The 27,693-nt window shown below is 38.3% G+C and overlaps 1 protein-coding gene across 3 annotated transcripts in view; it reads right to left on the bottom strand.

Moving 5' to 3' along the window:
* The window catches only part of MDFIC (MyoD family inhibitor domain containing), a 107,410-nt gene extending 79,989 nt beyond the window's left edge, over positions 1-27,421 (bottom strand). Inside the window, exons 1-3 of one of the 3 annotated variants that reach the window (XM_037056896.1) lie at positions 27,278-27,419; positions 26,756-26,931; positions 6,883-7,005 (exon numbers count right to left, since the gene is read on the bottom strand). In XM_037056896.1, the coding sequence (XP_036912791.1) occupies positions 6,883-7,005; positions 26,756-26,840 (208 nt within the window). In that variant the 5' untranslated portion in view covers positions 26,841-26,931; positions 27,278-27,419. Of the gene's footprint in view, positions 1-6,882; positions 7,006-26,755; positions 26,932-27,057; positions 27,115-27,277 lie in introns of those variants that run through there. The other 2 variants (XM_037056897.1, XM_037056898.1) reach the window with 2 other exon arrangements.
* Between the last annotated feature and the right edge of the window lie 272 nt (positions 27,422-27,693).

Raw genomic sequence — 27,693 nt, 5'->3', positions numbered from 1 at the left:
CGAAATTTATTTTATTACCACAATCATCCAAAATTGTCTACTGAAAGTTTACTATGGTCCTGGAATGATGCTAATTTCTGGGGAGTGTGGGGGCCCGCCAGGCCACAAGGGGATCAAGGACAGAGTTCTCCACTGTGAAAATGGTGGATGAACTTGGTTTCTGGTCCCTGGAGCCGGCAGGTACCTTGACACTTTCCTAACCTTCTAGTTCCCAGCCTTGAAGGACACAAGACCCTGGCACAGGTGTCATGTTCCCAGATGGTTATGAGAACTTCTTGCCCTTTTGATAGCTTAAGGGAGTGCACGAACTTTGAAAAACAACATTGTTTCTAGTTCCCTGCAGTCTTGCTTTAGGCATTAACAGTTTGTATATAAGACAGCTGTTCCTTGAATAAAGTTGCCATTTGCCAGCAGAGCTTATGGTCCTCTCCATTCTTTTAAGTCCCTCGCCTCACCTCGCAACCACCCTTGCTGCTGCGGGCAGCAGCAGAGTGGCGCCCGAAGAACAGGGACCCGGAAAAAGGGGGTCTGGGGGGACCAGCAGAGTCCTAATCGCGAGGATAGAGGAGCCCGAGAGGACCGCTGCTACGGGAGCCCGGTAAGTTAAAAGTAAAAGTAGCAGGGAGCGGTTTATAATCATGGGAATTTCCCACTCATCAGATCGGGGACTTTTTGAACAAGTCCTTTGCTCCTTATTGAGGGGGCGAGGCATTACTACCTCTAAGAGTCAAATACATCGTTTTGTAGATTTTATTCAACAAGTTTGCCCTTGGTTCCCGGAAGAAGGCACTATCAATATGGAAATTTGGAAAAAGGTAGGGGGACGTATTCGTGAACACTACCGTGCTCACGGTCCAGAGAAAACTCCTGTTGATGCATTTTCTTTGTGGACACTACTGAGAGATTGCCTTAGAGGAGATTCTGAGTTTGAAAAATGGGAACGTGGGACTCGCAGTAGCCTGAGAGCCACTCGTTAGGCAGAGAATCTTTCTCGCCCTGCACCTCCAGTGCCGACTGCCCCGCCTCCAACAACTTGGGAGTCGCCATGGTATGAGGAACCTGATCTTAAGGTGGCGACTGATTTTAAGGTGGCGGCTGTTCAATCGGGGCCGCCAAACCCTGATGAAGCAGATTGGGGAGATCTAGCAGGTCAAGCGCAGCCCGGATAGCTCAGTCGGTAGAGCATCAGACTTTTAATCTGAGGGTCCAGGGTTCAAGTCCCTAGATGGTATGATCCTCATTCTCCTAAACTGTTAGTGTCACATTCCTTATTTGCTCTTAACTTTTTAACTTTAGATGTAGAGAGACGCTCTGCGGCTGATCGGCGTTAGGGGCCGAGTGTGCGACATTACCCATTGGTTTATTGGAGAGACCCCATAGATGGGTCTCGTCATGGACCTGACCCCTCCCATGGGGCAGAGGGCATGTTTGTGTTTTTCCAACAGACGCAGAAGCCCCTCATTAGCTTCCCGAACGCTGTGTCAGACATGCCCAGAAGCAAGATGAGACGGCTGCGGAGACGGCTAGCACGCCTGACAATACAACCTCGCCTCAACCACCCGGAGCGAGCTTGGAGAAGAATCCAACTGATTGGCTTCTGTACTAATTAAGGACAAAATACAAATTTTCTTGTATAATCCTCAAAAATCACAAAGTATTAGTACCTCCATTCTAAAAATGAAAAAGTAGAGTTCAAAAACATTAGGTAACTTGTCCAATACCAGTATTCATGAGACATACAGGGTCTGAATCCTAGCAATTGGCTTCCATTGGCCTCTAGGATCTGGGCAATGGAACCCAGATGGGCATGAGACAATGCACCCTGAGGAAGAATTACCTCAGGGAACCTGAACTCTATCCTAGAACACAGCCTAATGGCTGTCTCTGACCAACAAGATAAATACAGGCAGCCTATAAAAAATGGATTATGATTATCAACCCAACCCTGAAACCCAATCATGAGTTAGATTTTAAAACAATTGATGGTTAAAGATTCCTCTTCAATAGCAATAATGAAAGAATCTGAACTGCAGCCACATGATTATTTGGTCAGCATATAGAAAAACAACACTTTTCCGAAAGACAAATGAAGGAAAAGACACTGAGCAAGATGAAAGTCCCATGACTTACTCCCAAGATGGGCTTCCAGAATGAATGAGCATGAAATATTAGGAAAAAAACTAGATTACCTAAGAAACATAACACAAAAGCTACCTCTCCCAGTCTTACTGGGTGGCACTTATCTGGAGGAACTTCTTTATGGTCTCTTTCATATAAAATTAATTCTAAAGAAAATCAAACAACACTGAGTGTAATGTGCATTCAAACATGAGATCCACTGAAAAATTTAAATCCAAACCTCTCAGTGTTCTTTTCTTACCTTTAAAGTAAAAAGTGTCTTAAGTATATAAATTGTATACCTGAGTATCTGCCTTTCTTTCAGTAATTTACATAGAGAAGGCATTCTCTCAAGTGATGAAATGGTATTCGTTAAGTAGTTATGAGTGGTAAGCGGCAAAGGCTAGGAAAAGAAATAATAGTATTTCTAATAATGGAGCCTGTTGATGTTGAGAGGAGACTCAGAGGATGCCAAGACAAAGGCTTCAAGTAGTAGGATGAGTGAAAAAGCATGATGCATTGGCAAGTGTGAATTAAAGAGAGGGCCTACATTCTATTACCAATTAAGTGCTTGCTATTATGAGAGTGAAAAACTCTTCAAAATGAATAAATGGGTTCAATAGAATAGGGATTACCATTTAAGTAGAACATTCTAACTTTGCTTCAGATCATGGGAATTCTATAAAATCACAAAGAAGAGAATTAGGTGAACAAAATAGTTTAATTTAATGGAAAATTTATTTCAAAAGAAAGCTAAAAAATTTCTGTAGTTAAGTAATAGCATTTTGAATTAGGAGATGTTTATATAAAATCATGTCTATGGATAAAATTAAGTAGTAAAAATTATCAGGAAAATCTGAAAGACACAGAAAAATCTGAGCTAGAGACCTGAGGCAGTTTAGTAAAAGGAACACAGAAAATCGAAGTCTCTCTCTCTAGGAAATAATTAGAATAGTAGAATTTGACCTAAATTAAAGGAAAATATTAGACAGTCTTATGAGTAGAGCACAGGAAGACACACACACACTCCTTCCTACTTTAGAAATCTCCCCAAAGATTGAGATCAAAATGTTACTTCTGTTCTTTTTCTAGTCCAGTTAAAATATGAATTATTGCCTATTGCTGGTTATCAGTTTAGACACATTATGGGTTAAACAGAAAAATTAATATTACTTGAGGGTATCATTTCTCTGATACATTTATTTAACTAAATCAGGGGTGCAGTGATTGTTAAAACAAGGCATAGCTTCAAATTATATAGTGTATCATATATGCTAATATGACAAGAAAAGCCAAAGTCCTAACTAGTATTCTCATTACAAGATGCCCCTGTAAACTCTAAAATTTAATCCCCATTCCAGAAATTAAATTATACAGCAAAATATTTTCTCAAAATATGAAAGCCTTGTAAACTGTAAAAAGAATAATAATTCATAATGAAAAATAAAATTTTTCCAATTATAATTTCTAATTATAAAGTTTCCTCACAAAACTTCCATTTTAGTTCTTATACCTTTATTTACTTGATTTAGTTTTTCTTCTTTTTTAAACAAAACTTGAGTAGTTAGGATTGTCTTTTTAATTTAAATTTCTTAAGAAAGAGAATCACAATGTACATTCCTTTACCACATTGTGTATGTGGCCTGCTTATTTGAAATGTTGGATTCCATATAGATTTCCTCTTTTTTACTTCTAACTTCCAGAAAGCACTCTCTGGAGCAAATTAGCAACTCAAAGCCAACCAATTTGGTATGAAAGCATGTTACCTCAGGTCTGTTACCTGCAATGTTTTCTAGAAGGACCACAGAAGACAAACAAAGCTGAAACTTCTGTGTGGAGCAAGAACTAAGTGGGAGGCACAAGTCCATGGTCCACTGAGGTCAGGGTTAAAGTTCACAGAATAATTTGGAATTTATTCTCAGCTTGGATCTCTTTTATGAGGCCTGAGAATACACCCTTTAATTAGAATACAATTTCCAAAGCAGCCACTCCCTTGACTTTCCAGAATTCAGTTATTCTCAGAAAAGTAAAAACAGCCTCATCATACTGACAGCTACGCCTTAAATGCCCAGCAAAGAAGGCAGTAGGCATCCAGGAGAAAAAGATTTTAGCCGTCAGCTCTCACTAACCACTCTCAAGAATAGATAAAGAGAAGTATTAAACAAAGTCACTCTCCTTTATTTCTTGCTTATGCAGCTAAGCTGTCCCATGGAAGCTTGGAAAAAGAGTGGGTTGTACATTTGCAAATGTTCCCGCACCCCAGTTGGCCTAATTATTTCCTGCTGATCTCTCCAACCAGTCAACCTCACACTACAGTGGGAACACGAAAAATCCTGTGAGAGCCAGCTGTCTGCCTCTTCCACTGTGCTTGGGGAGCCACTCAGGACTCTTGGAATGGGAGCCAATCTGACAATGACTCACCACAGACGTTTGCCTCCTCTCCCAGGTAGGTCTGATCCAGAGCCTTCTTTCCAGGGCCTATTGTCATTACAAACGATTTACTGGGCCCCAGAAATGTGCTACATGTTGAATCAAGAGAAAAACACACATCTCCCTAACTGGAGAGTTAAGAGTGACAAACACTGTAGTATATGGAGATGCTCGAAAACTATGAGAAGGGCCAAAGAAAGAAATTCAGGGAGTTGAAATATAAGGAGGTATCGCAATATCAAACTTTCACATGCTATCCAGGCTTGAGTCAGGTTTAAAGATGATACAAAATTTTCCATTTCATCAAAACCAGATATCAAATATTCCTGTAAACACAATAAAATTGCCTTTGTCTGGAAATGTGTGACAAGGAAAATAACAAAACAGAGTTTATGAAATTAGTTAAGAGAATTCAGAGTCCGATGTCACCCACACATTTGGGAATTCTTGCCAGCTAATGTTCCAAGCAGGAGCTACATTATTGTCATTGGCCATTATCTTTTGTATGCCCATTCATCTGTTAGTATTCATAGCAGCCCTCTCTGGTGGGGTAATCAATCTCAATCTCTCGATCTCTGTCTCTTCCTCTCCCCTCAATTCCTTCAATGCATATTAGTAGGAAACTAGACAGTTGTTTCCAAATGTTCCAGTGTCCCATGGTACAAGCTTCGTCATTATCTCAATTAAAAAAAACACAATTTCATACAATTTACAGTATTTTTACCACTGTCCACTTAATCTAGATTGACCATAGAGTAGTTTATTTTAAATTCATTCCCTTTAATTGTATGAATTCTGAAACTAAAATAAGCTTAATCAAATAGCACAAAAAATTTAGCATATTAAACAAAACTCTCCAAATCCTTATGCAATAATGCTCACATTTTGATTTTTATCTTAAGAGTACATATTCATGTTTTCTTAATATAGGCCTTGGGGAGAGAATAAATCAATTAAACGAAACACATACTTAAAATTCTGTGACTATGAAAAAAGGGGAAACAATCATGCTCCCCAAGGTAGAAATAAAATTTTCTTTTTTAAAAAATATTTTATTTATTTATCTTTAGAGGGGAAGGAAAGGAGAGAAGGAGAGAAATATCAATGTATGGTTGCCTCTCGTGAGTCCCCTGCTGGGAACTGGTCTGCAACCCAGGCATGTGCCCTGACTGGGAATTGAACCGCGATCGTATGGTTCGCAGGCCCGTGCTCAATCCACTGCGCTACACTAGCCAGGGCGAAATAAAATTATTTCTAAAATATTTTCTAGTTCTCACTAACTCTCTAGTTGTCAGGAAATCACATAAAATAAGTCAGTATCTCACAAAACTATGTTTCACAACAGTAGAGTCAACATTTAGATAGATTACCAATATATATTTGAGTAAAATATATCTGTTATATATATATATATAATATTACATGTATATGTGTATGTGTTACTTGAAATAGCATTTTACTTCACTCTTTGGAGAAAACTATATAAATTTTGTTCCTTGCTAATTTCTGAGCTTAATTTGCTTTCCATTCCATTCTCTAAGACAAAAATATAAGAAAACCAAAAATGGTTCAAAAATTAAAATAAAACACATTCACTTTGAGAGCTTTTATTTGAAATTTTGAAATTTCCTTCAACAGTGTTCTTCCAGGTATGGCATAGCAGTGATCTTTATACTTAGACATGTACTACAGAGAATAGCCCATTATATGATAAATTTATCTGGAACCCACCTGGGGAAACTTAGTGACTAGAACCTAGGTTCCAGAGAAGAACCTGATGGGAAATCAGCATTCTGAATAGCACCCAAAAGATACCAGTATTCCTGGAAATTCCCAGAATAAAATGAAAACATCCCAAAACTTTTGTATATATTCTACAAAGAAATCTTAGGAAGAAAATAAAAAGAAACCAAATAGTAAAAGTTTTGATCATTTGGCTTAAAAGAAAAGGGACAAGAATCAAATTACCAAAGTCCTACTTATTATCCTTTAGATCTGTTATTATCATTTTACTTTCATAATCCACTTAGAAATTGTCTTTCACTTAGTCACTGATCAAGAAAGAATTAAGTTGTGTGTAAATCTCTCTGAGAACTGAGTCTACAATTTACATGTAAATTCTTCTCTCCTAAAGAAAGAATGAAACCTGACAGAGTATTATTTATATCCTCGTTTTAGCCCTGTATTTTAAAATTCTCATGAATACAGTTTCAGATAAACTCTGAAAACTCTTGATTTATAGGTTTCCAGCAAAATTATATTGTACAATTAACTCAGAGCATATCATCACAGTCATATCCCCAAATCACTGCAATTTTCTTTAAAAGTACTTACTTCTGATGAGTTCATCATCGGAACAATTTCCCCAAATGGACTGGTCCTGCATCTCCCCATGTGTGAGGCAGACATCGGTGGCTTGAGTTATACCTCTCTCAGTATTTTCTTTATCACATTTTTCTGAATAAAAATATATTGAGTATTATTAAATGTTACATATTTTTCTCTATTTTTTCATTTTATATATATTTTTTCTAAATGCTTCCAAGTCTGCCAAAATTTAAGAAAATGGGCATGGCACCTTAATTGACTTTTGCACACACTGATCCATTAGCATATTTACTGATCATTTACTTGCCTAGCATTGCAGAAACAGATGTTTACAATAAAAATAATCTGTCGAGATTATTGTAAACAAATCATTAGAACACGGCAAGTGACCTGCATGACAGAGAAATGTGGAAAGTTTACATCAAGGATGAAAGTGAGTAAATCCACACAGGTAGAGAGGGTGGGAGCAGTAGAGAAAGCACAAAGAAGAAGGGGCTCTGATGTGGGATAGAGATAAGAGCCAAACTGCAGTGGAATGGGAATTGAGGAGATACAGAGTTTTCTTCATAGAAACTTGGGAAATAGCCAAGAATTGTGTCATACATTCTCAGAGAGGAAGGGTGTTTAGGATGAGAGATCTATACATGGGTTTAGGAGTTCAGAGGGGGAAAAAAGGAACAGCTCATTATAAACATAACTCAAGCAAAAAGCAAACTAGAACATAAGGTAAAATGCATGTAATGGCAAGCCCAAAGCACCAAGGGTGTTTAATGGACTTTAAAAAACTGGTGAGGGGACTTCCACCAAGATGGAGACATAGGTGGAAACACTGTGCCTTCTCCCACAACCAAGTTTGAATACAACAAAGGTTTGGAGAAACAAAGACACAGCCAAAGGACAGAAGATTGAATTATACGGAAGTCCGACTACATCTAACCTTTCAACGGGGACGGTAAGAGGGGCGGAGCCAGCAGCGAGCAGGGCCGGGCGGGACAGGTCCCCCGACCTAGGCGCGCAGGCAGCCCAGAACCAGTTGGGGTGCGGGGCAGACTGACCGAGGTCGCACATTCACGCACAGTGAGACGGACCACGCAGGCCCCAGGGGGCAAGGGCTGACAGCGGTGGCACGCTCGCGTGCAGTGGGACGAAACGCGTGGGCCAGGTGACGTCAGCAGCTGTGGCACCGTGAGGGCATCGGCGGCAGGTGGCAGACGGGACGCCGTAGTCCCTCTTTGACCCTGCCCCAACATACAGCGTCACAACCCAGCAACTTAGTTGCCCTGCGCTAGTGAACACCTTAGGGCTCCGATCCTGCTACGGAACAGGCACGAATAGCCCAAAAGATGGCGCAAGAAGAACTCAAAGTCCCAGAGCCGATAACTCATGACCGAGAAATTGCCAGCCTCTCAGAAGCACAATTCAAGACACTGTTTATCAGGATGCTCACAGAACTGGTTGATTATAGTCACAAATTAGAGGAACATATGAAGGCTAAACTAATTGAAATGAAGGGAGATGTCCAGGAATCCAATAGCGATGGAAAGGAAACCGGGGCTCAAATCAATGGAATGGACCAGAAGGAAGAATGAAACATCCGACCAGAAAGGAATGAAGAAATGAGAATTCAAAAAAATGAGGAGAGGCTTAGGAACCTTCAAGACATCTTTAAATGTTCCAACATCCGGATTATAGGGGTACCAGAAGGGGAAGAAAAAGAGCAACAAGTGGAAAACTTATTTGAACAAATAATAAAGGAGAACTTCCCCAATCTGGCAAAGGGAATAGACTTCCAGGAAATCCAAGGAGCTCAGAGAGTCTCAAAGAAGTTGGACCCAAGGAGGAACACACCAAGGCACATCATAATTACATTAGCCAAGATGAAAATGAAGGAGAGAATCCTAGAAGCAGCAAGAGATAAGGGGACAGTCACCTACAAAGGAGTTCCCATCAGACTGTCAGCAGATTTCTCAAGAGACCTTCCAGGAAAGAAGGGGCTGGAAAGAAGTATTCCAAGTCATGAAATCCAAAGACCTACAGCCAAGATTGCTTTATCCAGCAAAACTTTCATTTAGAATGGAAGGACAGATAAAGTGCTTCTCAGATAAGGTCAAGTTCAAGGAGTTCATCATCACCAAACCCTTATTATATGAAATGCTAAAGGGACTTATATAAGAAAAAGAAGATGAAAAATATTAACAGTGAAAGGACAGCAAACTCACAGTTATTAACAACCACACCTAAAACAAAAGCAAACCAAGAGGACAGCTAGATCAGGAGTGGAACCATTGAAATGAAGAACACATGGAGGGTTAGCAACAGGGGAGTGGGAGGAGGAGAAGGGGGGAGAGAAGGCACAGAAAATAGCATAGATGGTAGGTAGAAAATAGATAGGGGGAGAGCAAGAATAGTGGGGGAAATATAGAATCTAAAGAATTTGAGACACGTGATTATAAACTAAGGGGGGGAGAATGGTGGGGGAGGGAGTGTGCAGGGGGAGGGGAATGGAGGGGGGAATAGAACAACTGTAATGGTATAATCAATAAAATATATTTTTAAAAAGTGGTGAGAATTCTAAAAATAAAGATGGAAGAAAAACTATTCCAGGTGGAAAAACAGCATGAGCAAACTCCAATAACAGACTCTTGGACAATGATTCCAATCCTGGATTGAAGTACTTTAAGAGGGGCATTAGGATATAAGACATTAAAGGTTTGAATAGAGACATAGAATAGATATTTTAACATCAAGGTGAGAAATTTGGACCTAATGTAAGAGCAAGACAAATAAGTAAAAGTAGCTATTAAAACTTTATGAATTGCCTAATCAGAGCCATCGCTAGGGAGATTAATAAAATTGTACACACCAGCAGTTCTCAATCCTGATTGTGCTTTAACTCCTTTGGTCAGCTTTTTAAAAAACAGATTTCTAGCCTCCATCGACAAAGATTCTATTTCAATTTAGGGGTGGGGTGCTTACGTGATTCCACTGCATTTACATCCTTAAGAGTCACTGAAGTATGGATGTAACACGGAGAATAGAGTAAGGGAAAAAACAGGAGACTTGCATAGTCCAGGTGGAAGTTGATGAGAGTTTAACTAACTGCAGAACAAAATGGAAAAGGGGGTAGATACGAGAAAATAACTAGAGGATTGCACAAATAATTGAGAAGATGGGACTGGAGATGACTGAGTTCTCTTAATGTGAATTTGACTGAGAAAACCTGGAGACCAAGAAAATAACTTACTAATTATATATTATATATATAATGTTTAGGCAATGCTAAGCAGTGGGGATACAATGAATTAGAAGGCATAGCCCAGGCTTTCATGGAGTTTACAGTCTAGTGGATGAGTTTAGTGTTGGATATTTGAATTTGCAGATTACAGAAGCCATTTAAATCACTAAGTTCACCAGAAAAGTGACTACATGAAAAGAAGTGCATCAGGTGGAGTCTGCACAATTAGAAAGGATTAAAGAAGAGAAGCTATATGATGTCAAGCCATGGAAGCAAGAAGAGATTCAAACAGAAGTTGCTGGTCAATTGTATTTATATTTCCAATGGAGGGAAAACAATTTCTGCGCATGAAGAATTTTCTCATGGGGATTTCACAATTAAAAAGTTCTGACGTGAAACACACTTCAACACATGAAAATAGATGGACACCCATATAGGACCAAATACAGTAACAACTCAAAAAAAAAAAAAAGAGGAGGGCAGTTTCAATGCTAAGTATTTTAAAAAACAACTCTGACTGGTGTGTGGCTCAGTGGGTTGGGCATCATGTGTTGAAAGGTAGCCAGTTCGATTCCTGATCAGGGCACATGCCTGAGTTAAAAGCCAATTGTGGAGAGGGGCATGCAAAAGGCAGCCAATTGATGTTTCTCCCGCACGCAGATGTTCCTCTACCCCTTCTCCTCTCTGGTACCTTTTCTCTAAAAAAAATTTAATAATTTTTTAAAACAGCAAAGCTTTATTCAGATAGCAGTAAAATATAAATTAGAAGCATGTTAAAACAACAGTTCTAGATTGATGTAACATTTACTCAGCATTATGGTAAAGAAAATGTAATCTTCCTGAGATATGCTGGTTTCAATTAAAATCTTTACTTTCTTATACAATTCCAGATATGTTTTCACTACCGCAGTCAACTCAAGGCCCTTCTGAGATAATCAACAGAAAAGACATTTATACAAACTCACTGTTACACGTGAAATCTCTCATCAGCAAAGCCCAATATTACTTGCTGTTAGTGTCATGTAGCTAACTGCCGCCAGGTGTCATGCTAGTAGGCTTAATTCAATTAGTAACTTTAATTGAAGCAGAATCAAATTAATTATATAATTTTGAGCTGTTCAAGTTTAATTCCATTAAAATTAATTCATGAACTAGGGCATTATGACGTATTGCTGACTAGAAGAAAATAGGTATGAATAAAGCCTCTAGACACACTTGACTTACACTTGAACCATGTCCAATATTCAAGTGCTAAACAGAGAACCTCTGAATACTCCATGGAATGACTGAAATTGTTATGTGCCCATATACACACAGATTTATTAGTGACCCTTTACTAAGAGGAAAATAAAGTTCTTCCTAATCTAAATAATTATTAAAAAACAGTTTATCACATAATTTTTTTTCAGTTTCCTTATCTGTGAAATTTTGTAATTAGGTGATCCCAAAACCCTTCTTAAAAAAATACACCCTAGCATTTTTTATCTTATTATGTTCAAGAAATAATAAATGATATGTAATTACTATTAAATCAATCACAATCATCAGTCTGCCCTCATTTAAAAACTAAATGTCTTGGCTCAAAATTAGGTGTCAGGCTTTTGCTATGATCTATAGTACTCAGCCCAAAGTAAAGCTCAGAAGAGATTCTATGTTTAAAATTTAAATTGGTTATTGACAATTCTCCATTCTACAAACTAAACTTCTGTGACCACTTGACTGTTCTGATTTCTAAGGTATGTGCATTATTTTCTTTATATCTCTTTAATATTTAAGAATTATGCCCTCGCTGGTGAAGGTCAGTGGATTGAGTGCCAGCTGCAAACCAAAGGGTCGCTGGTTTGATTCCGAGTCAGGGCATGTGCCTCGGTTGCAGGCTGGGTCCCCAGTGGGGCCACGTGAGAGGCAACCACACATTGATGTTTCTCTCCCTCTCTTTCTCCTTCCCTTCCCCTCTCTCTAAAAATAAATAAATAAAATCTTTTAAAAAAGAAATAGCTATTTGGCAGGATCATAAATGGTCCACAGTTACATCTAACATTGAAGAAATGCATGGAGAGCGAGACTTACTCAACGATTGTAAGATGGTCACCAAGATGTCCAGCCACAGAGCCAACTTTATTACAACTTTCAGGAGATCAAGTCAACCACTACTCATTACAATGACCAAAAAAGCTGTTTCTAACAGGAGATTTCTGTGGTCACTGTAGGCTTTAATATGTCACCTGTAAATTGCAGAAACAGAGGCCACAGTGGTCTTGATTTAATCTCTTTTGGGATTTATGAAGGTTTATAATTCCAATTCAATTACCACATGAGCCTGAAAGACATATCATGTAGGCAAGGCAAGGAGTTCAATGATGTATGAAATCAGTCTATAAATTTCAACAAGATTCCTATTGTATTTATACACATGACAAACATTCTTCCCCAGTTTGGTAATTTTCTCTTAAAGGGAAAACTTCATCATCTCAACTGTTCTGTTCTTTTAAGCCAATGGTTCTCTGGTTTTTTGTTTTTCATTTTTTTGTGTTTTTTTCTTGTAGTGATCTTTAAACATAAAGATGCACAGATCTCAAACTCAGAGGTCTCAATTTGAGTGATGTGCAGGTAAGGGAGATGTCATTAACACATATCATATGACCAGGTTAAATTTAGGTCACTATTCCAAATAAGCTCTTCTGGACTAAATAATTTAGAGAAAATTTAGAAAAGCCTATCCAATATTGAGATATAGGCCTTGTTTCTCATCACCTTGTCACAGAATTGCAAGCAATTAGAAAATACAATTGTATCTAATCAGTAATTAATACAGATATTTAGTTCTGTCTCCATATCTGCTCAACTATGAGAAAACAAAACCTGAATTATACATAATGCTAATCACTTGTACTAAAAGTGAATATATATTTTAGATATTGAAATGAAAAGTGAAGACACTTTAAAAATAGCACTGGATGAAAGTATACCACAGGCATTTGCTTCTGAGAGTCTAGCTCCCAGACATTCTAGTGTGCCTACTCTGAAAACAGAAGTGCAGAAGAATCTTTGGATAAAAAAAAAAAGCTTTATCCCTGCAACAAATTCTCTAGCTAGGAATATCAAACATACATCTGAAACAATCAAGCACCTACAAAACAAAAGGTAATATTAACTTCCCTGGGTCATAATGCTGGCTCAAAAACTGATCAGCTGTGTGAGTGGGGCTGAACCTCATTCTCTTCCATGGGAAATGAGGGGATTGAGCTGGATGCTGGCTGAGGCCCTTTTTAGCTCTAAAATTCTGTAAACCTGATTCTGCACAGGTTCCAAACAATAGAGCCAAAACTTCATATCCACACTAAATGGTATCTAGAATGAAGTAGAGAGAGTAATAGAAAAGCCTTTATAAGGCATTGGATTTGAGTTAAAATTAACAAGCATGAATTAAGCAAAAGAATCCAAGAAAGAAAAAGATTTTCAAATGATGAATTTAAACACAATATGTCTTATTCAGAACTGACTATCTTATAGGATCTGTACTCTCTATTTTATGTTATTTTTTTCTAAGGAAGGGCATTATGGTGAGAAACAATTTCTTTCCCATCTCAATTATTCTTTCTGAAAGAGAATGAGATTCAGTTGAATAAAATTTCCATTTAATTAAAAATTCTGTATTTTTCTACTTGGCATTACCCACATTTAAAATTTTGAGAATATGTGTAAGACATTATATGTGTCATGTATTAGCTACTTAGCTGATATGTGGTTGTTAAATAAGTATTAATTTTAAAAAATGGAAGTTTCTTTTGTTGAAAAAATATATTAATGAATTTTTGCAATTACAGTATTAACAATTTTCAAAGGTCTTTAATATACATTTTATCTTCAAAAGTTTGAATGATATAAAGAAAAAACGTTAGCTTAATTTTACTCATGAGAATACAAAGTGGGTCTCAGAGACAGATTTTCAGGTGAAGACAGGATGTTGAAATCCAGAGTTTGAAAGAATCTTTTACTTCAGCTAATTTAATATCTCATGCAGGGTAGAAAGCCCCACTGCAATCCTCAGACCTTACCCAAAACTCCAAGAAAAGGGAACACATTCTATTCTTGGTCAGTAAGTTATTCTTCATTTTCAACATAAATCAGCTGTCAGCTAATTTACAGCTACTCCCAGTTCTCCTCGTTGTAGGTAGAAATAGTAAACTCTACTCTTCTGTAAGACAACCATTCAAACTATTAAAGATGGATATTCTTTCCATCAGTTTGTAATTAAACAAATACATTACCTCAATGGCTAAATGCTTTTAACAGATAAAATAAGAGAAGAATCTGGGAATGTTATAGTATAAAATTTCATATACTCCAAGGTTCTCTTTTTTAAAATATATTTTATTCATTATGCCATTACAGTTGCCCCATTTCTCCCCTTCACTCCCCTCTACCCTGAACATCCCCTCCCCCACCATTCCCCCCCTTTAGTTCATGACCATGTGTCATAAGTTCTTTAGCTTCTACATTTTCCATACTACTCTTGCCCTCCCCCTATTTTCTCCCCACCGTCTACGCTACTTATTCTCTGTACCTTCTCCCCCTTCTCCTCCTTCCACTCCCCTGTTGCTAACCCTCCATGTGATCTCCATTTCTGTGTCTCCGCTCCTGATCTAGCTGGCCTCTTGGTTTGCTTTTGTTTTAGGTGTGGTTGTTAATAACTGTGAGTTTGCTGTCCTTTCACTGTTCATATTTTTCATCTTCTTTTTCTTATATAAGTCCCTTTAACATGTCACATAATAAGGGCTTGGTGATGATGAACTCCTTAAATTTGACCTTATCTGAGAAGTGTTTTATCCACCCTTCCATTCTAAATGAAAGCTTTGCTGGATAGACCAATCTTGGATGAAGGTCCTTGCATTTCATGACTTGGAATACTTCTTTCCAGCCCCTTCTTGCCTGTAAGGTCTCTTTTGAGAAATCTGCTGACAGTCTGATGGGAACACCTTTGAAGGTGACTGTCCCCTTATCTTTGCTGCTTCTAGAATTCTCTCCTTCATTTTCATCGTGGCTAATGTAATTATGATGTGCCTTGGTGTGTTCCTCCTTGGGTCAAACTTCTTTGGGACTCTCTGAGCTTCCTGGACTTCCTGGAAGTCTATTTCTTTTGCCAGATTGGGGAAGTTCTTCTTTATTATTTGTTCAAATAAGTTTTCCACTTGTTGCTCTTCCTCTTCTCCTTCTGGTACCCCTATAATTCGGATGTTGGAACGTTTAAAGATGTCCTGGAGGTTCCTAAGCCTCTCCTCATTTTTTTGAATTCTCATTTCTTCATTCCTTTCTGGTCGGATGTTTCATTCTTCCTTCTGGTCCATTCCCTTGATTTGAGTCCCAGTTTTCTTTCCATTACTATCAGTTCCCTGTGCATTTTCCTTCATTTCACTTAGTGTAGCCTTCATTTGTTTCTCTAATTTGTGACTAAAATCAACCAGTTCTGTGAGCATCCTGAACACCAGTGTTTTGAACTATGCTCCACACTTATCCTTATAAAACACACTTAGTTTAAGAGCAGAGCAAAGCACCATTTTTCCCCTCTCTGACCCCGCCCCCACATAAAGCATCACAACTCAGTGACTGGGTCACCTGGCTCTGGTGAACACCTAGGGCTCTGCCCCTCATACATAACAGGAGTGAACAGACCAAACATTATGGCTCAAGAACAGCTCAAAGCCCCAGAGCCTATAATTCTAAGTGACCAAGAAATAGCCAAACCTTTCTGATGCACAGTTCAAAACACTGTTGATCAGGATGCCCACAGAATTGGTTGATTTTAGTCACAAATTAGAGGAACATGTGAAGGCTAAACTAATTGAAATGAAGGGAAATGCACAGGAAACCAATAGTGATGGAAAGGAAACTGGGACTCAAATCAAAGGAGTGGACCAGAAGGAAGAAAGAAACAACCAAACAGAAAAGAATGAAGAAACAAGAATTCAAAAAAATGAGGAGAGGCTTAGGAACCTCCAGGACATGTTTAAACATTCCAACATCTGAATTATAGGGGTACCAGAAGGAGAAGAGGAAGAGCAACAAGTGGAAAACTTATTTGAACAAATAATAAAGAAGAACTTCCCCAATCTGGCAAAAGAAAAAGACTTCCAGGAAGTCCAGGAAGCTCAGAGAGTCACAAAGAAGTTGGACCCAAGGAGGAACACACCAAGGCACATCATAATTACATTAGCCAAGATGAAAATGAAGGAGAGAATTCTAGAAGCAGCAAGAGATAAGGGGAGAATCACCTTCAAAGGAGTTCCCATCAGACTGTCAACGGATTTCTCAAAAGAGACCTTCCAGGAAAGAAGGGGCTGGAAAGAAGTATTCCAAGTCATGAAATCCAAAAACCTACATCCAAGATTGGTCTATCCAGCAAAGCTTTCATTTAGAATGGAAGGGTGGATAAAACACTTCTCAGATAAGGTCAAATTTAAGGAGTTCATCATCACCAAGCCCTTATTATGTGACATGTTAAAGGGACTTATCTAGGAAAAAGAAGATAAAAAATATGAACAGTGAAAGGACAGCAAACTCACAGTTATTAACAACCACACCTAAAACAAAAGCAAACTAAGAGGCCAGCTAGATCAGGAGCGGAGACACAGAAATGGAGATCACATGGAGGGTTAGCAACAGGGGAGTGGGAGGAGGAGAAGGGGGGAAGGTACAGAGAATAAGTAGCATAGACAGTAGGTAGAAAATAGACAGGAGGGAGGGCAGGAATACTATGGGAAATACAGAATCTAAAGAACTGTGACACATGGACATGAACGAAAGGGGGGAATGGTGAGGGAGGGGTGTGCAGAGTGGAGGGGAGTGAAAGAGGGGAATGGGATAACTGTAATGGCATAATCAATAAAATATATCAAAAAAAACCCTCCAGGAATCCATTACCCTAGCCCTGATTCCTGTCGTAAACTATATATTTAAAGTTTCAATTCTACATGAATATATCTTTAAACAAATCAAAATCAACATTTCCTAAAACTCATTTCCACTTTTCTGCCCCTGTCTGTTTCTCCAACTATGCTCCATATCCTGGTCAAGCTATTCCCAGAACCTTTTTTTAACTCTGTTTCCCCCCTTATTTTCCCTGCCTTAACATAATCATGTACCAGATCCTGCTAGCTACAACTTTCCAATTTCTCTCAAATTTGTATTACCTTTTCTACACCCACTACCAATGTTCCAATCCTTTTATCTTCCAACCACAAATACTTTCCTAATACAAAGATTAAGTATGTTTTCCTTTAGCTCATTTTACATATTGATGAAAAAGTGAAATGGTTTACTTTGATATTGTACATACTATATTAATGTGATAACTCCAATACCTTTTGCATGCTCCATAAGTTCATCTTGTATTTCACTGAAAAATAAATAGTAAAAACCCTCAAAAAAGTTCACTAGAGATCCCACATGTTTCTTGGATGACAGAAGTTAATAAGGACAGTGTAGGTCTATGTTCAGAGATCCAAAAAGTAAAGGCTGAGCCATCATGAAAAAGAAGTAGAGGGATTGCATCATGGAGAGGAAGCTGGTTCCTTTTTGCTCTTCCCCCTGCCTTCAGAGCACTTGTCACCTGCTCAACCACAAGCGTCCTGCCTTATTTTTAGTGCTCAATTCTGCCTAATTCAAACCAAAAACACCTACAAACTGTGCATTCTTCCTCTGGCGCCACTAGCAGCCCAACCCAGACAACACCAACTTCTTTTTGCCATCCTGAGATTCTCTTTCTACCTCTAAGTTGATATGCTCCATTTTGTACCAGGTAAGTGGTAACTGGCCATAAACTAATTGGTCGCACGGTTCTTGTGGTAAACTTGAATTGATACTTGGAGAAGGGATTACAATTTAATTTGGCACACATTTACATCTTATCCTGTCTCTCACCTAGTTTATAAATTCTTTGTGGGTAAGCTAAGTATTAAGCATTTTTAATGTTCACAAGACTTTTTACATTGAAATCACACACAAATAAGTTTTGACAGGGCTTCTTCAAATAAATGTGTTTATAATAAATTATATGTGCTAGCACAAAAATATTTCAGAATTTATGCTGAAATTACTAAAAAAAATAAGGCACAAAGGCACATGTATATGGCCCTGTCTGGTGTGGCTTAGTGGACCGTGTGCCAGCCTGGTTCAATTCCCAGACAGGGCATGTGCCTGGGTTGCGGACCAGGTCCCCAGTTGGGGCCACACGAGAGGTAAACATACACTGATGTTTCTCTCCCTTTCTTTTTTCCTCTCTTCCCCTCTCTAAAAAGAAATAAATAAAATATTTTTTAAAGGCACATGTATATGAATCATCTTACTTCAGATCATATGGGTGTGAATCTGAAAACAGAAGTGTACTGCAAGTAGAAACCACAAACGAAATTTATGCTAAAATAACTTTTCATAGTTCCTACTTAGTGAACTGTAAATAATCAGAATTAGAATCTAGAAAACATAATGCAATTTCAAAACTTAAGTTTAACGGCTTACCTCTTTGTGGATATGTATGCTAAGGTGAAAAAAAGAAGATAAGAAAACTTCAAGTAACTTCAGTGATGTTAATGGCAAAAGGGGGAAAGGGAAAGAGGGGAACAAAGAGAGAGACCAAGAGAGCAAAAGGAAGTGAAATAGGAGAGAGACAGGGAGATAGAGAGAGAGGGAAACATCCAAAACACTGGTGCATAAGCACCAATTGATCAAAATACAGGAAGGGCTACAGTGTCTTTAATCTGATTAAACAAGTCATCCAAGATAAATTGTCCATATATCTAGAATCTAGCCAGTGCTGAATCACTGCTCCCTCAATAAAAATTGTATGTAGACTCTTGGAAATAACATAAAAACCACATCCCTTGACTTTAAATAGGAGAATAATGACAGTTAACTCCAAAAGGCAATTTGGTTGGTTTTCTGTTTTGTTTGTTGTTCTATTTTTCCATTTGCAAATGGCATAACTTTAGACCATGCCAATTTATGTTTCCATATTTTCCCCAAATCTGTTATTATTATAAAAACATAATGATAGTAAAATAATTGCACACTGTTATTACACCTTCCCATGAAATCGCTTCAACAAAATCCAGGAAATAAAGTTAAAAGAAACAGGAAAGGCCCTCACACACCCCAAAATTCCACAGCTTCCCCAGTAGTAGTTATGTACATTAAATCCTTGAATGTGAACTAACCAAACAAAGTCAACAGGCATGATTCTTGCTGGCCAGTTAACCTGCACTGTCTCATTTCTCTGACTCCCTAAAGAGCCTGCAATACAAGATCCGTTAGTATATACCACACTTCCCACACATGTGTGATCTTCCTTCCTTGCCCCTCACTGCTTCCATTCTGCCAACCTCCAACCCTGTACTAATTTCAAAAATCTATTCTATCTTCCTCTATTCCTAAGCTCTTGCATGCTCTTTGTTGAGAAAGGCAATCAATCAACTGTACTGTTTCCACTAAAAATTCATGCCACTCATTCTTAGGTAAGCCCACATTGTTACTAAACAGCCCTTTTGTTCATCACATATTGACTCCCTAATGAGTTCTTCATTCTTCCAAGTCTTTTCCACAACCTCAAATTTCTGGACTCATCCTAATTAACCCCCTCCCTTGCTTTCAGCAAATATTACCATCTACTTTGCTTAAAATATCTAGTTCTTAAATATTCTTTTTCATATCAAATTTTCTCTAGTTTATCACTCATCCTTTTCTACCATCCCCATTTCAAAGGGGAACATTCACAACTTTCCTAAGAGTGATTTCTTCATACCATTCCTTCCAGAATTCAACTCTTTCAATTATAAACACCTACCATGCCACTACTCCACCCCATGCACTTTCACCTTTAATCTCTCTCTATGCCTGGCTTTCTTTTCATTAATCTGTAGTGAGCATGCTCAAAATCTACACATCCAAAACAAGCCTTCTATACACTTTGTTTCTCCCTTAACAAACCACAACTGTTCTCATCTTCTAGGACCACTATAAATTCAATGCTTCTGACAATAATCCTAATAGATTCTTTTTCAGTATTTTCCCTTCCCTTTCCTAAAATAGTCACTCCCCCAAATATAGTCATCGGTCCTCTTTCTCATTCTCGTACCAACCCATCAGCTACCTCTTTATCTGTGATCCTGACCCTCAGCACTCTCCTAGTTACAAATTCTGTTTTTCAGGGGACTGCTAGTTATCATGGCTATGGTGAATTGGTGAATTGGTGAATTCCGTGGAAACAACACATCCAAAAGAACACTGGACAGCTCCTCCTACATTTCCACTCAGCCTGAAAAGCAAACTTATAGATTACCTTAAATTTCTACCTTTTCACTATTTCCCATACTAAATACTTTCCCAACCATATCAATTCCCATTCAGTAAAATCTGGATACTGTGATTGGTTTTAGGAATTTCAAAGATGGATAAGTAAAAAATCCGTGGCCTTAAGGGCTTCTCACAGCTAGGTAGAGCTCTATCCTACTTGTGCTACTGTTCCATAAATCCAGTTTCTGAATTCCACTTCCACTAGTGTTTCCCTAGGTCCTCTAATCTTTTGTCAGGCTATTGTAATATCCTCCTGTATAATCACTGCCTTCACTCTTGCCCCTCCCTCCAAAATCATCCTTTGAATTGCCACCAGATTTATTTCCTAAAAGCACCAAAGTTGACCCTGTTATTCCTCTCTTTAAGAACTTTTATAAGGGCTTACTACTGCCTACAAACACAATATGCAAACTCATCAGCGGGATCAAGAGGTCCATCCTCAAAATAACTTATTTTTACAACTTTACCTCATTCTCTGCTCCTGCAGAAACTCCATACAACTCTTCAGTGAAATATTCAGCATTTTGTAATAATCCCCTCCAAACTTTGCTTTCAATTACCCATCTGCACAGATCCAAGTCCTATGACCATGTTTCTTGGTCCAACTCAAATAACATTTGCTTAAGGTTTTTTTCTAAATACCCCAGTTAGAAATGTTCTCTCTCCCATATTCTACCATGACATTTTCTTTGTGCCTCTGTTATAGCACCAGTCTACCTTGTATTATAGCTGTGTGTGAATATATGGGTTTTTCCCATCATCCAAGCCCCAGATATCATTCATCAATTTGTTTCTCTAGGTATTATACTTGTCATATATCAGGGCTCATTTATTATCTCTCTCTCCCTTCTCTCTCTCTCATGAATATGTGTGTGTGTGTGTGTGTGTTTAATTAGTAGAGCATCTCAGTAGGGCAGAAATAAACAATATAAAAACAAACAAAAAGGATATGACAGAGATAAAAATCAGTACTAAATTAAACCTCTATACATATGCCCTGAATTACAAATACACATATAAATCATATAAATAGTTTTTCTAATCCCATCTTCCACCCTGACCCTAAAACTGTTCCTTCTCATTGTCTTTTGCTGCCCTGATTCACACTTGTTCTGAACAGCAATCAAGCCCTCCATTTACCCAATCACTTATTCCACAAATATGTAGTAGGACCTGTTTCAAGGTTAGCAGTGCTACCTAGTTAACATAACACTTTACCCCATCATTTACTTTCTTAACATGCTAGCTGCCAGCAGAGCTATACTGTGCTATCCCCCAGAACATTTTTTCATTGTTTTCAGCTCAAACAATTCAACCTCCCAAACACTGTCTTAAATTTATAGACATCTTCTTTAATCACTTCCTTCCTCCCACCTTCCCCTCAATTATTTTTTCCAGCTACACCCTCTTCTTACTCATGTGATTCTTTTTCTTAGAAAAAGGAAAATGAATATATCTAGCTGATAATAAGCCTTGCACTTATATAACTACACTTGTAAAGTGAACATTAGTTCCTTTAGATATAAAAAGGAGTTGTGAGTATATACCCTAAGGTATTTGAAAATGCCCCTAAATCTTCTTCCAAATTTAGACATGTTTCTATGGTTTTCTAATTAAGCCAGCCTTCACTCAAGCTCCTTCACTCAAGTGTTTCAAAACAGTTTCTATTCAACTTAATTTTGTTTTCAGTTATTTATATTTGGTTGCCAGTATTACATTCTCTATGATTTATCATTGTAAACATATGAAACACAATAAAATTTAATTACAATAATATTTTAGGATTTACTATGGAACTAAATATAATTTATCACTGTTTCTATAAGAAAGGTTAATCCAGGTTCAAAAAATCTAACTCACAGATGACAACAACTCGTGCAAATAAGGCACTCCTATCCTTATTATCCCATAACACTGGGATCACCAATCAGAAGTGCAGGGTGGCAGGACACAAACATCTACTGAGGTGGTAGCTGAAAGTATTAACAAATCTATTTATGCATTTAATTTTAGCTCATCTTTTAAAATTCTGATGCCATTTTTCTAATGTTCAAAATATGTTCATATTCAGTACATATAATTTTGAAAATTAGCTTTTTTAAGGATGAACACTCAGAACTATTTTTTAAATGGGGTATGTAATGAAAACACTGGAAAGCACTAACAGAAAACATATGTATGTGGAGTGACGTGATTTAAAGTTTAGAACTTGAAAAGAGAACTTTTTAAAAGCTTTCTTAAGCTTTTCTACTTAAAAAAATCTTCAAAATCTATCAAGATAGCATCCTTCTACAAATAAAAGCATCTGAAAACAATGATTATCAATTACAGATAAAGAGCAGCTACAAAAATGCAGACTCTTGAGTCTTACACCAGGAGGTTCTAAGCCAACTCGCCAGTAGCCTTGAGAGATTAAGACAGTTTCTCAACACTGTTGACATTCTTGGCCAACTCCTTCTTTGTTGCAAGGGGCCGTCCTGTTCTATGCACTGTAAGGTGTTTAGCATTATCCCTGTCCTCTACTCCCCAGATGCCATAAGCAACCGCCCCACTACCTGTTATGACTACACTTGTCTCCAAGCTTTGCCAAATGTCTCCCAGAGGGCACAATAATCCTCAATTGAGAACCAGAGATAAAAGCTGTCCAAATATGACACATTTTGAGAAATACCATCCTTAATCAAAAGGATAATATGATAACAGTAGAAGAAGATGGATATTATAAGCATACATTGTATAAAGTGAAATAAACAGGCTTCCCATAAATGAAATCTGATTAGCCACTATAAACTTCTGACAACTCAGCTAAGCTTCTAAATCAAAGCAATCCTCATGTAATTTCAACTTGAAGCTTCTACTTGAAATTATTTTTAATTAACTTCACGGGCATTTTGCATCCTGCTATAAAAATAGTTCGCCTAATAGTCTCAGAGGTCCCTCCCAAGAGAGAACAATGCATTAAATCACATATTATCACATTAAACTATATTCCAGCACTCACAGTCCAACAGTTTAAATAAGTCTTGACAGATACAATGAGGTGGGGGTGGGGTATGCAGGGATGGGAACAGGCTCAAGAGATTCACAGTATCCAAACCCCGTTATCTTTAATTCATGCACCCATAGGAAAAAGTTGCATTGATTCTCTGCTTCAACTGTATTTATCACAATGACATAATATACTTTACAATTTGTGTTTCCTTCCTGATTTCTACTGACTGTGTATGAGACCTTGGACAAGTTACTTTAATTCTCTGGACATCCTTTCCAAAAAGTGAGCCAGTTAAACTAAATTATGTTTAAAGACCCTTGTAGTTAGAGGTTGCAAATTTATGAGTGAGCACTTAATTAAAATGCTCTTTAAAGTATAGGATTCTAGTAACTATTGCACAAAAAAGCAAATACTTATATTCTCAGTGTTGATAATATAATGAATTTTAACATGCTTAATCTAAAAAAAAGACAATTATATAAACCACATTTACAAGATAAACTCTGTCTTAAAACAAAAACAAATTTGGCCCAAATTGCCCTTCACTTATCAAGTTATTTTCACAGGTACTTTCCATAAATTTGCTAATCAATTCAACCTTTCAGAAATTAGTCACAAATAGGTAAATAGTTTTAAATTTCACCTTTGCTTTCTATTTTCTATAACAGAGATCACAAATCAGCTGCTTACAGGCCATTTCCAGCCTGCAGATGTTGTTCTTTCATTTGGCTTAGACAATAATTGTTATTTAATTCATTGCCAACTCTTTAAAAAAGAGAGTTGATACATAAAAGAACATATTTACAGTATCTCATGAAATATTTGAAAATATTAACCCAAATTACAAAATAAGCTGAAGCTGAAAAGTATCTCTTCCTGGTCCATGAGCTGTCCAGTGGCCGACAATCCCCACTGTCCCTCACATCCATCCTGGTTCCCTCTTACATGCTAAAGCATGAGTTTATATCCTTGCTCTGTAATAATTTGCAAAATTCATAGAAAATATTTTTAATGTTTTCATAGTAATAGAATTTTGCTTCCAGAATCAAAGCAAATGGGTAGACAATTAAAAAGACAGAGCTATCTCACAATAAAGAAAATCTTCATAACACTGAATGCTGTAGAATGCACTATACTGTAGGTTTCTAACTAACAACCTAACAGAATGTAGAAAGAAATTTTAGACTTGGTGGGGAGTTCACATTAGAGACCCCCTAAAATCACCTTCAATGGTAACATTCTATGTCTTCGGTTAGCAGTATAGGGGGCTCATATGTATAGGTTAAAATATATGTCTTCATACATATAATTAACTTTGTTTGCAAAACTTATTTTATTTCATAAGGCATTACATTTTTCTCACTAATTTTAATACATAAATGTTTTAAATTAATTTCAATTAAGTAAGCATTCATACCAGAGAATTATTAAATTGTTCTGCAGAAAAGATGATGAAGAATCCAAGGACATGAGGAAGAGACTAAAAGAATTCAAGAAAGTGCCCACTGACAAACCTTTTTCACCAATGTACTTACCAATAAAACCAACCTAACTTAGGAAGCCTACATCATGAAGCTTTTTTCCTACCCACTCACTCAAACAATTTTTTCTCAGTACACCTTATGAAATCTACCAGTTTGAGACACAGTATTTTTTAACAATCTTGACAATTTCCTTTAACAAAAATCAACTTTACATTCTATTTACAATTTAATTACTATCTATTTAAAGGATGTTGTGAGTTGACATTAAACTAATTTAGAAAGCAATATGTAAATTTGTTGCTGAGGTTTAGCCAATTTACAGGTAACATCTAAGCCAAGAGTTTCCACGCTGATACTATGAGTGTTGTATGAAGCCAACATTCTTCTTTAAACCATTCTAAATGTCTGCTTCTTAAAATCAGATAATAATGGGATACCTCACAGCAGCATGTCTGCACAGGTCCATTAAGTATCACTGCAGGGCCTTTTAGGGCATTTTAAAAATGCATACAATTAAAGTTGGACATAGTAGACATCAACTATTTGCAAATCAATAGTTTTGCTAGTGTGTTTGATATTGACTTTTAATATAAGTACTGTTTAACAATAGTGATTAACAGTTGAACTGTGAACATAAAAAGCCCATCAATGAGTCCATGACTGCAGGGGACATGCTGAAGGATAGGAAAATGGTTGTGTTGACAATTCATGTGCAGAGCAGGGCCTGCTTCTGTAAAAACATGTTTATTATTCTAGTTCTCTGATTTTTCAGATTTCCTCTGTTTTTTCTGGCTCACTGTTTAAAAGCAGAAAATAATGATAAACATAATTCAATTAACAGCCCTGAATGCCAGACATTTTGATTCAGCCATAGATGGTTTCTGCTTTTACCTATTGTAGGTTCAACATTCATTTCTTCTTTTGCACTTTTTGCTGGCTTAAAAAATGCTAAAGATCCCACTATATTACTGTTAAGGGGGGAAACTATCATATATGCTTAAATCAAAAGTACAAAGTAGGTTTTTGAGCTGTGGGAAATTATTGAGTTCATATTAGTATCGATCTCTTTAAATCAAAGCCATCCTAACAAGAAAATACATCATTAGAGTATGGCCCTTGCTCTTTCTTGGTCACCAATGAAAACCTGTTGTTACTCTCAGAAGAAAAAAAATCTGACTTGTTTATAAGCTTGTTATAGAAGTTTCTCAAACAAGCCTATTTCTCTTATAATCTGTATGTGTTTACACTTTGGAAGAACATAAAAGAGCTAATTCATTCTCATAAAGTATTTCTTTAAAGGAATATTTATTTCAAAACAAAAGTTACTGACAACGCATGCATGGGCCGTTCCAAAGTAATTGGTCACAGAAAACTAGATTATAAACCCAGTAGCAGAGTAGCCTACAAGAAACAGAAAGATAAAGGGAATGCACGCTTGTTCAGAGTACAGAGGCAGGCCTTGATCTGATGAAGATGTAAGAACTGAAGAGACCTAGGACCCGCACATTAGCGAGCCCTCGATGTATATGTTTAGGAAAGAAGCAGTCCTGTCATCCCGTTTCTCCACAGCCAAAAGGGGAGTGGAGGAACCAGTAGCTCCCGCCCTCTTAATCCGATTGTTGATCTAGAGCAGGAATCCTGGAGAACTTGCTTTGAGTTAACACTGTGCAAAAAAGTTCACAACTATGAAGTAGGTATTATGTCCTCACCACACTCCCCCTCCCAACCCACACACACATACATACACACTCCAATCCAATCGATAAATGCGTTAACAAATTTTTAAATACAACAACGACAAAGAAGCAAGCGCGCACTCACCCTGGGCCAGGGAGCCCAGGCGACCATCACCCGCTTCGGCCCCTTGCAGGGGCCCGGGAGCTACGGCTTCGCCAGTGCTTGACATGGGGTGCTCCAGCGACAGCCGTCTAGCTGGCCGCCCGGATGGGCAGACGCTGAAGGGCTCTTAGGTGCTAGGTGCAGGGAACAGACCGCTTCTGGTGGGGGAAAAAGGGGGGGTTAACTCATCACCCCAGCAGGACATTCCCTCCCCCTCCGCTTCCCTCCTGCAAACCCCACCCCGGGGAAGTTTTGATTTGAAACCCGGGAGGAAAATGGTTTACCGAAAGCTGACAGCAGCGGATTCTCAGGAAGTCGCTGTGGGTGGGGGTGGGGATGGGGGNGGCGGGGGGGGGGGGGGGGGGGGGGGGGGGGGGGGGGGGGCACACTGTAGAGGAGAGGGTATTGGATTTAGGAGAAGCTCCAGGAAAGGGAGTAAAGCCTTCCTCCTCTAGGGCCGCGAGACCACCACCTACCTTAGTATCCCCCCCACCCCCAACTCACTCAAAGCCCCATTCTCCTTCTCTTCCGCCTGGAAAAGTTAGTGAGGCTCCGCAAAGGTTTCATCTCGCCCAGAGGCCTGGTGGTGAAGCCCGCCCCTGCCAGCTCCTCCATGCCCCTCCCCGCCTCCCTGTGGCTCTGCGCAGAAGGCGGCCACAGGGGAAGTGGCTGCTCTACAGACTCCCTGGACTCCGCCCCTAACCTAACCAGTTCTCCTCCCACGGGGACTCTAACCTAGCCCGCCAGTTCTCCTCACAAAGGGACTTTTTCCCCTCTACCTCTCTTTAAGGCTTCTACCACTCCTACATTCCTGACACACTTCCTCTTCTGCTGTTCCTTTTCATTATATCCAGATGGGGAGGACTGGAAGTCTTGGCCAACATCCCAGACCTGGCAGGCTTTGTGCTCCCTTGTGCCCC

This window comes from Sturnira hondurensis, unplaced genomic scaffold, assembly GCF_014824575.4.
Source record: "Sturnira hondurensis isolate 20B ecotype Veracruz unplaced genomic scaffold, ASM1482457v3 Scaffold0009223, whole genome shotgun sequence".
Classification (NCBI taxonomy): Eukaryota; Metazoa; Chordata; class Mammalia; order Chiroptera; family Phyllostomidae; genus Sturnira; species Sturnira hondurensis.
The sequence above is the reverse complement of the archived record's forward strand: the minus strand, read 5'-3'. Positions and strand labels throughout refer to the sequence as shown.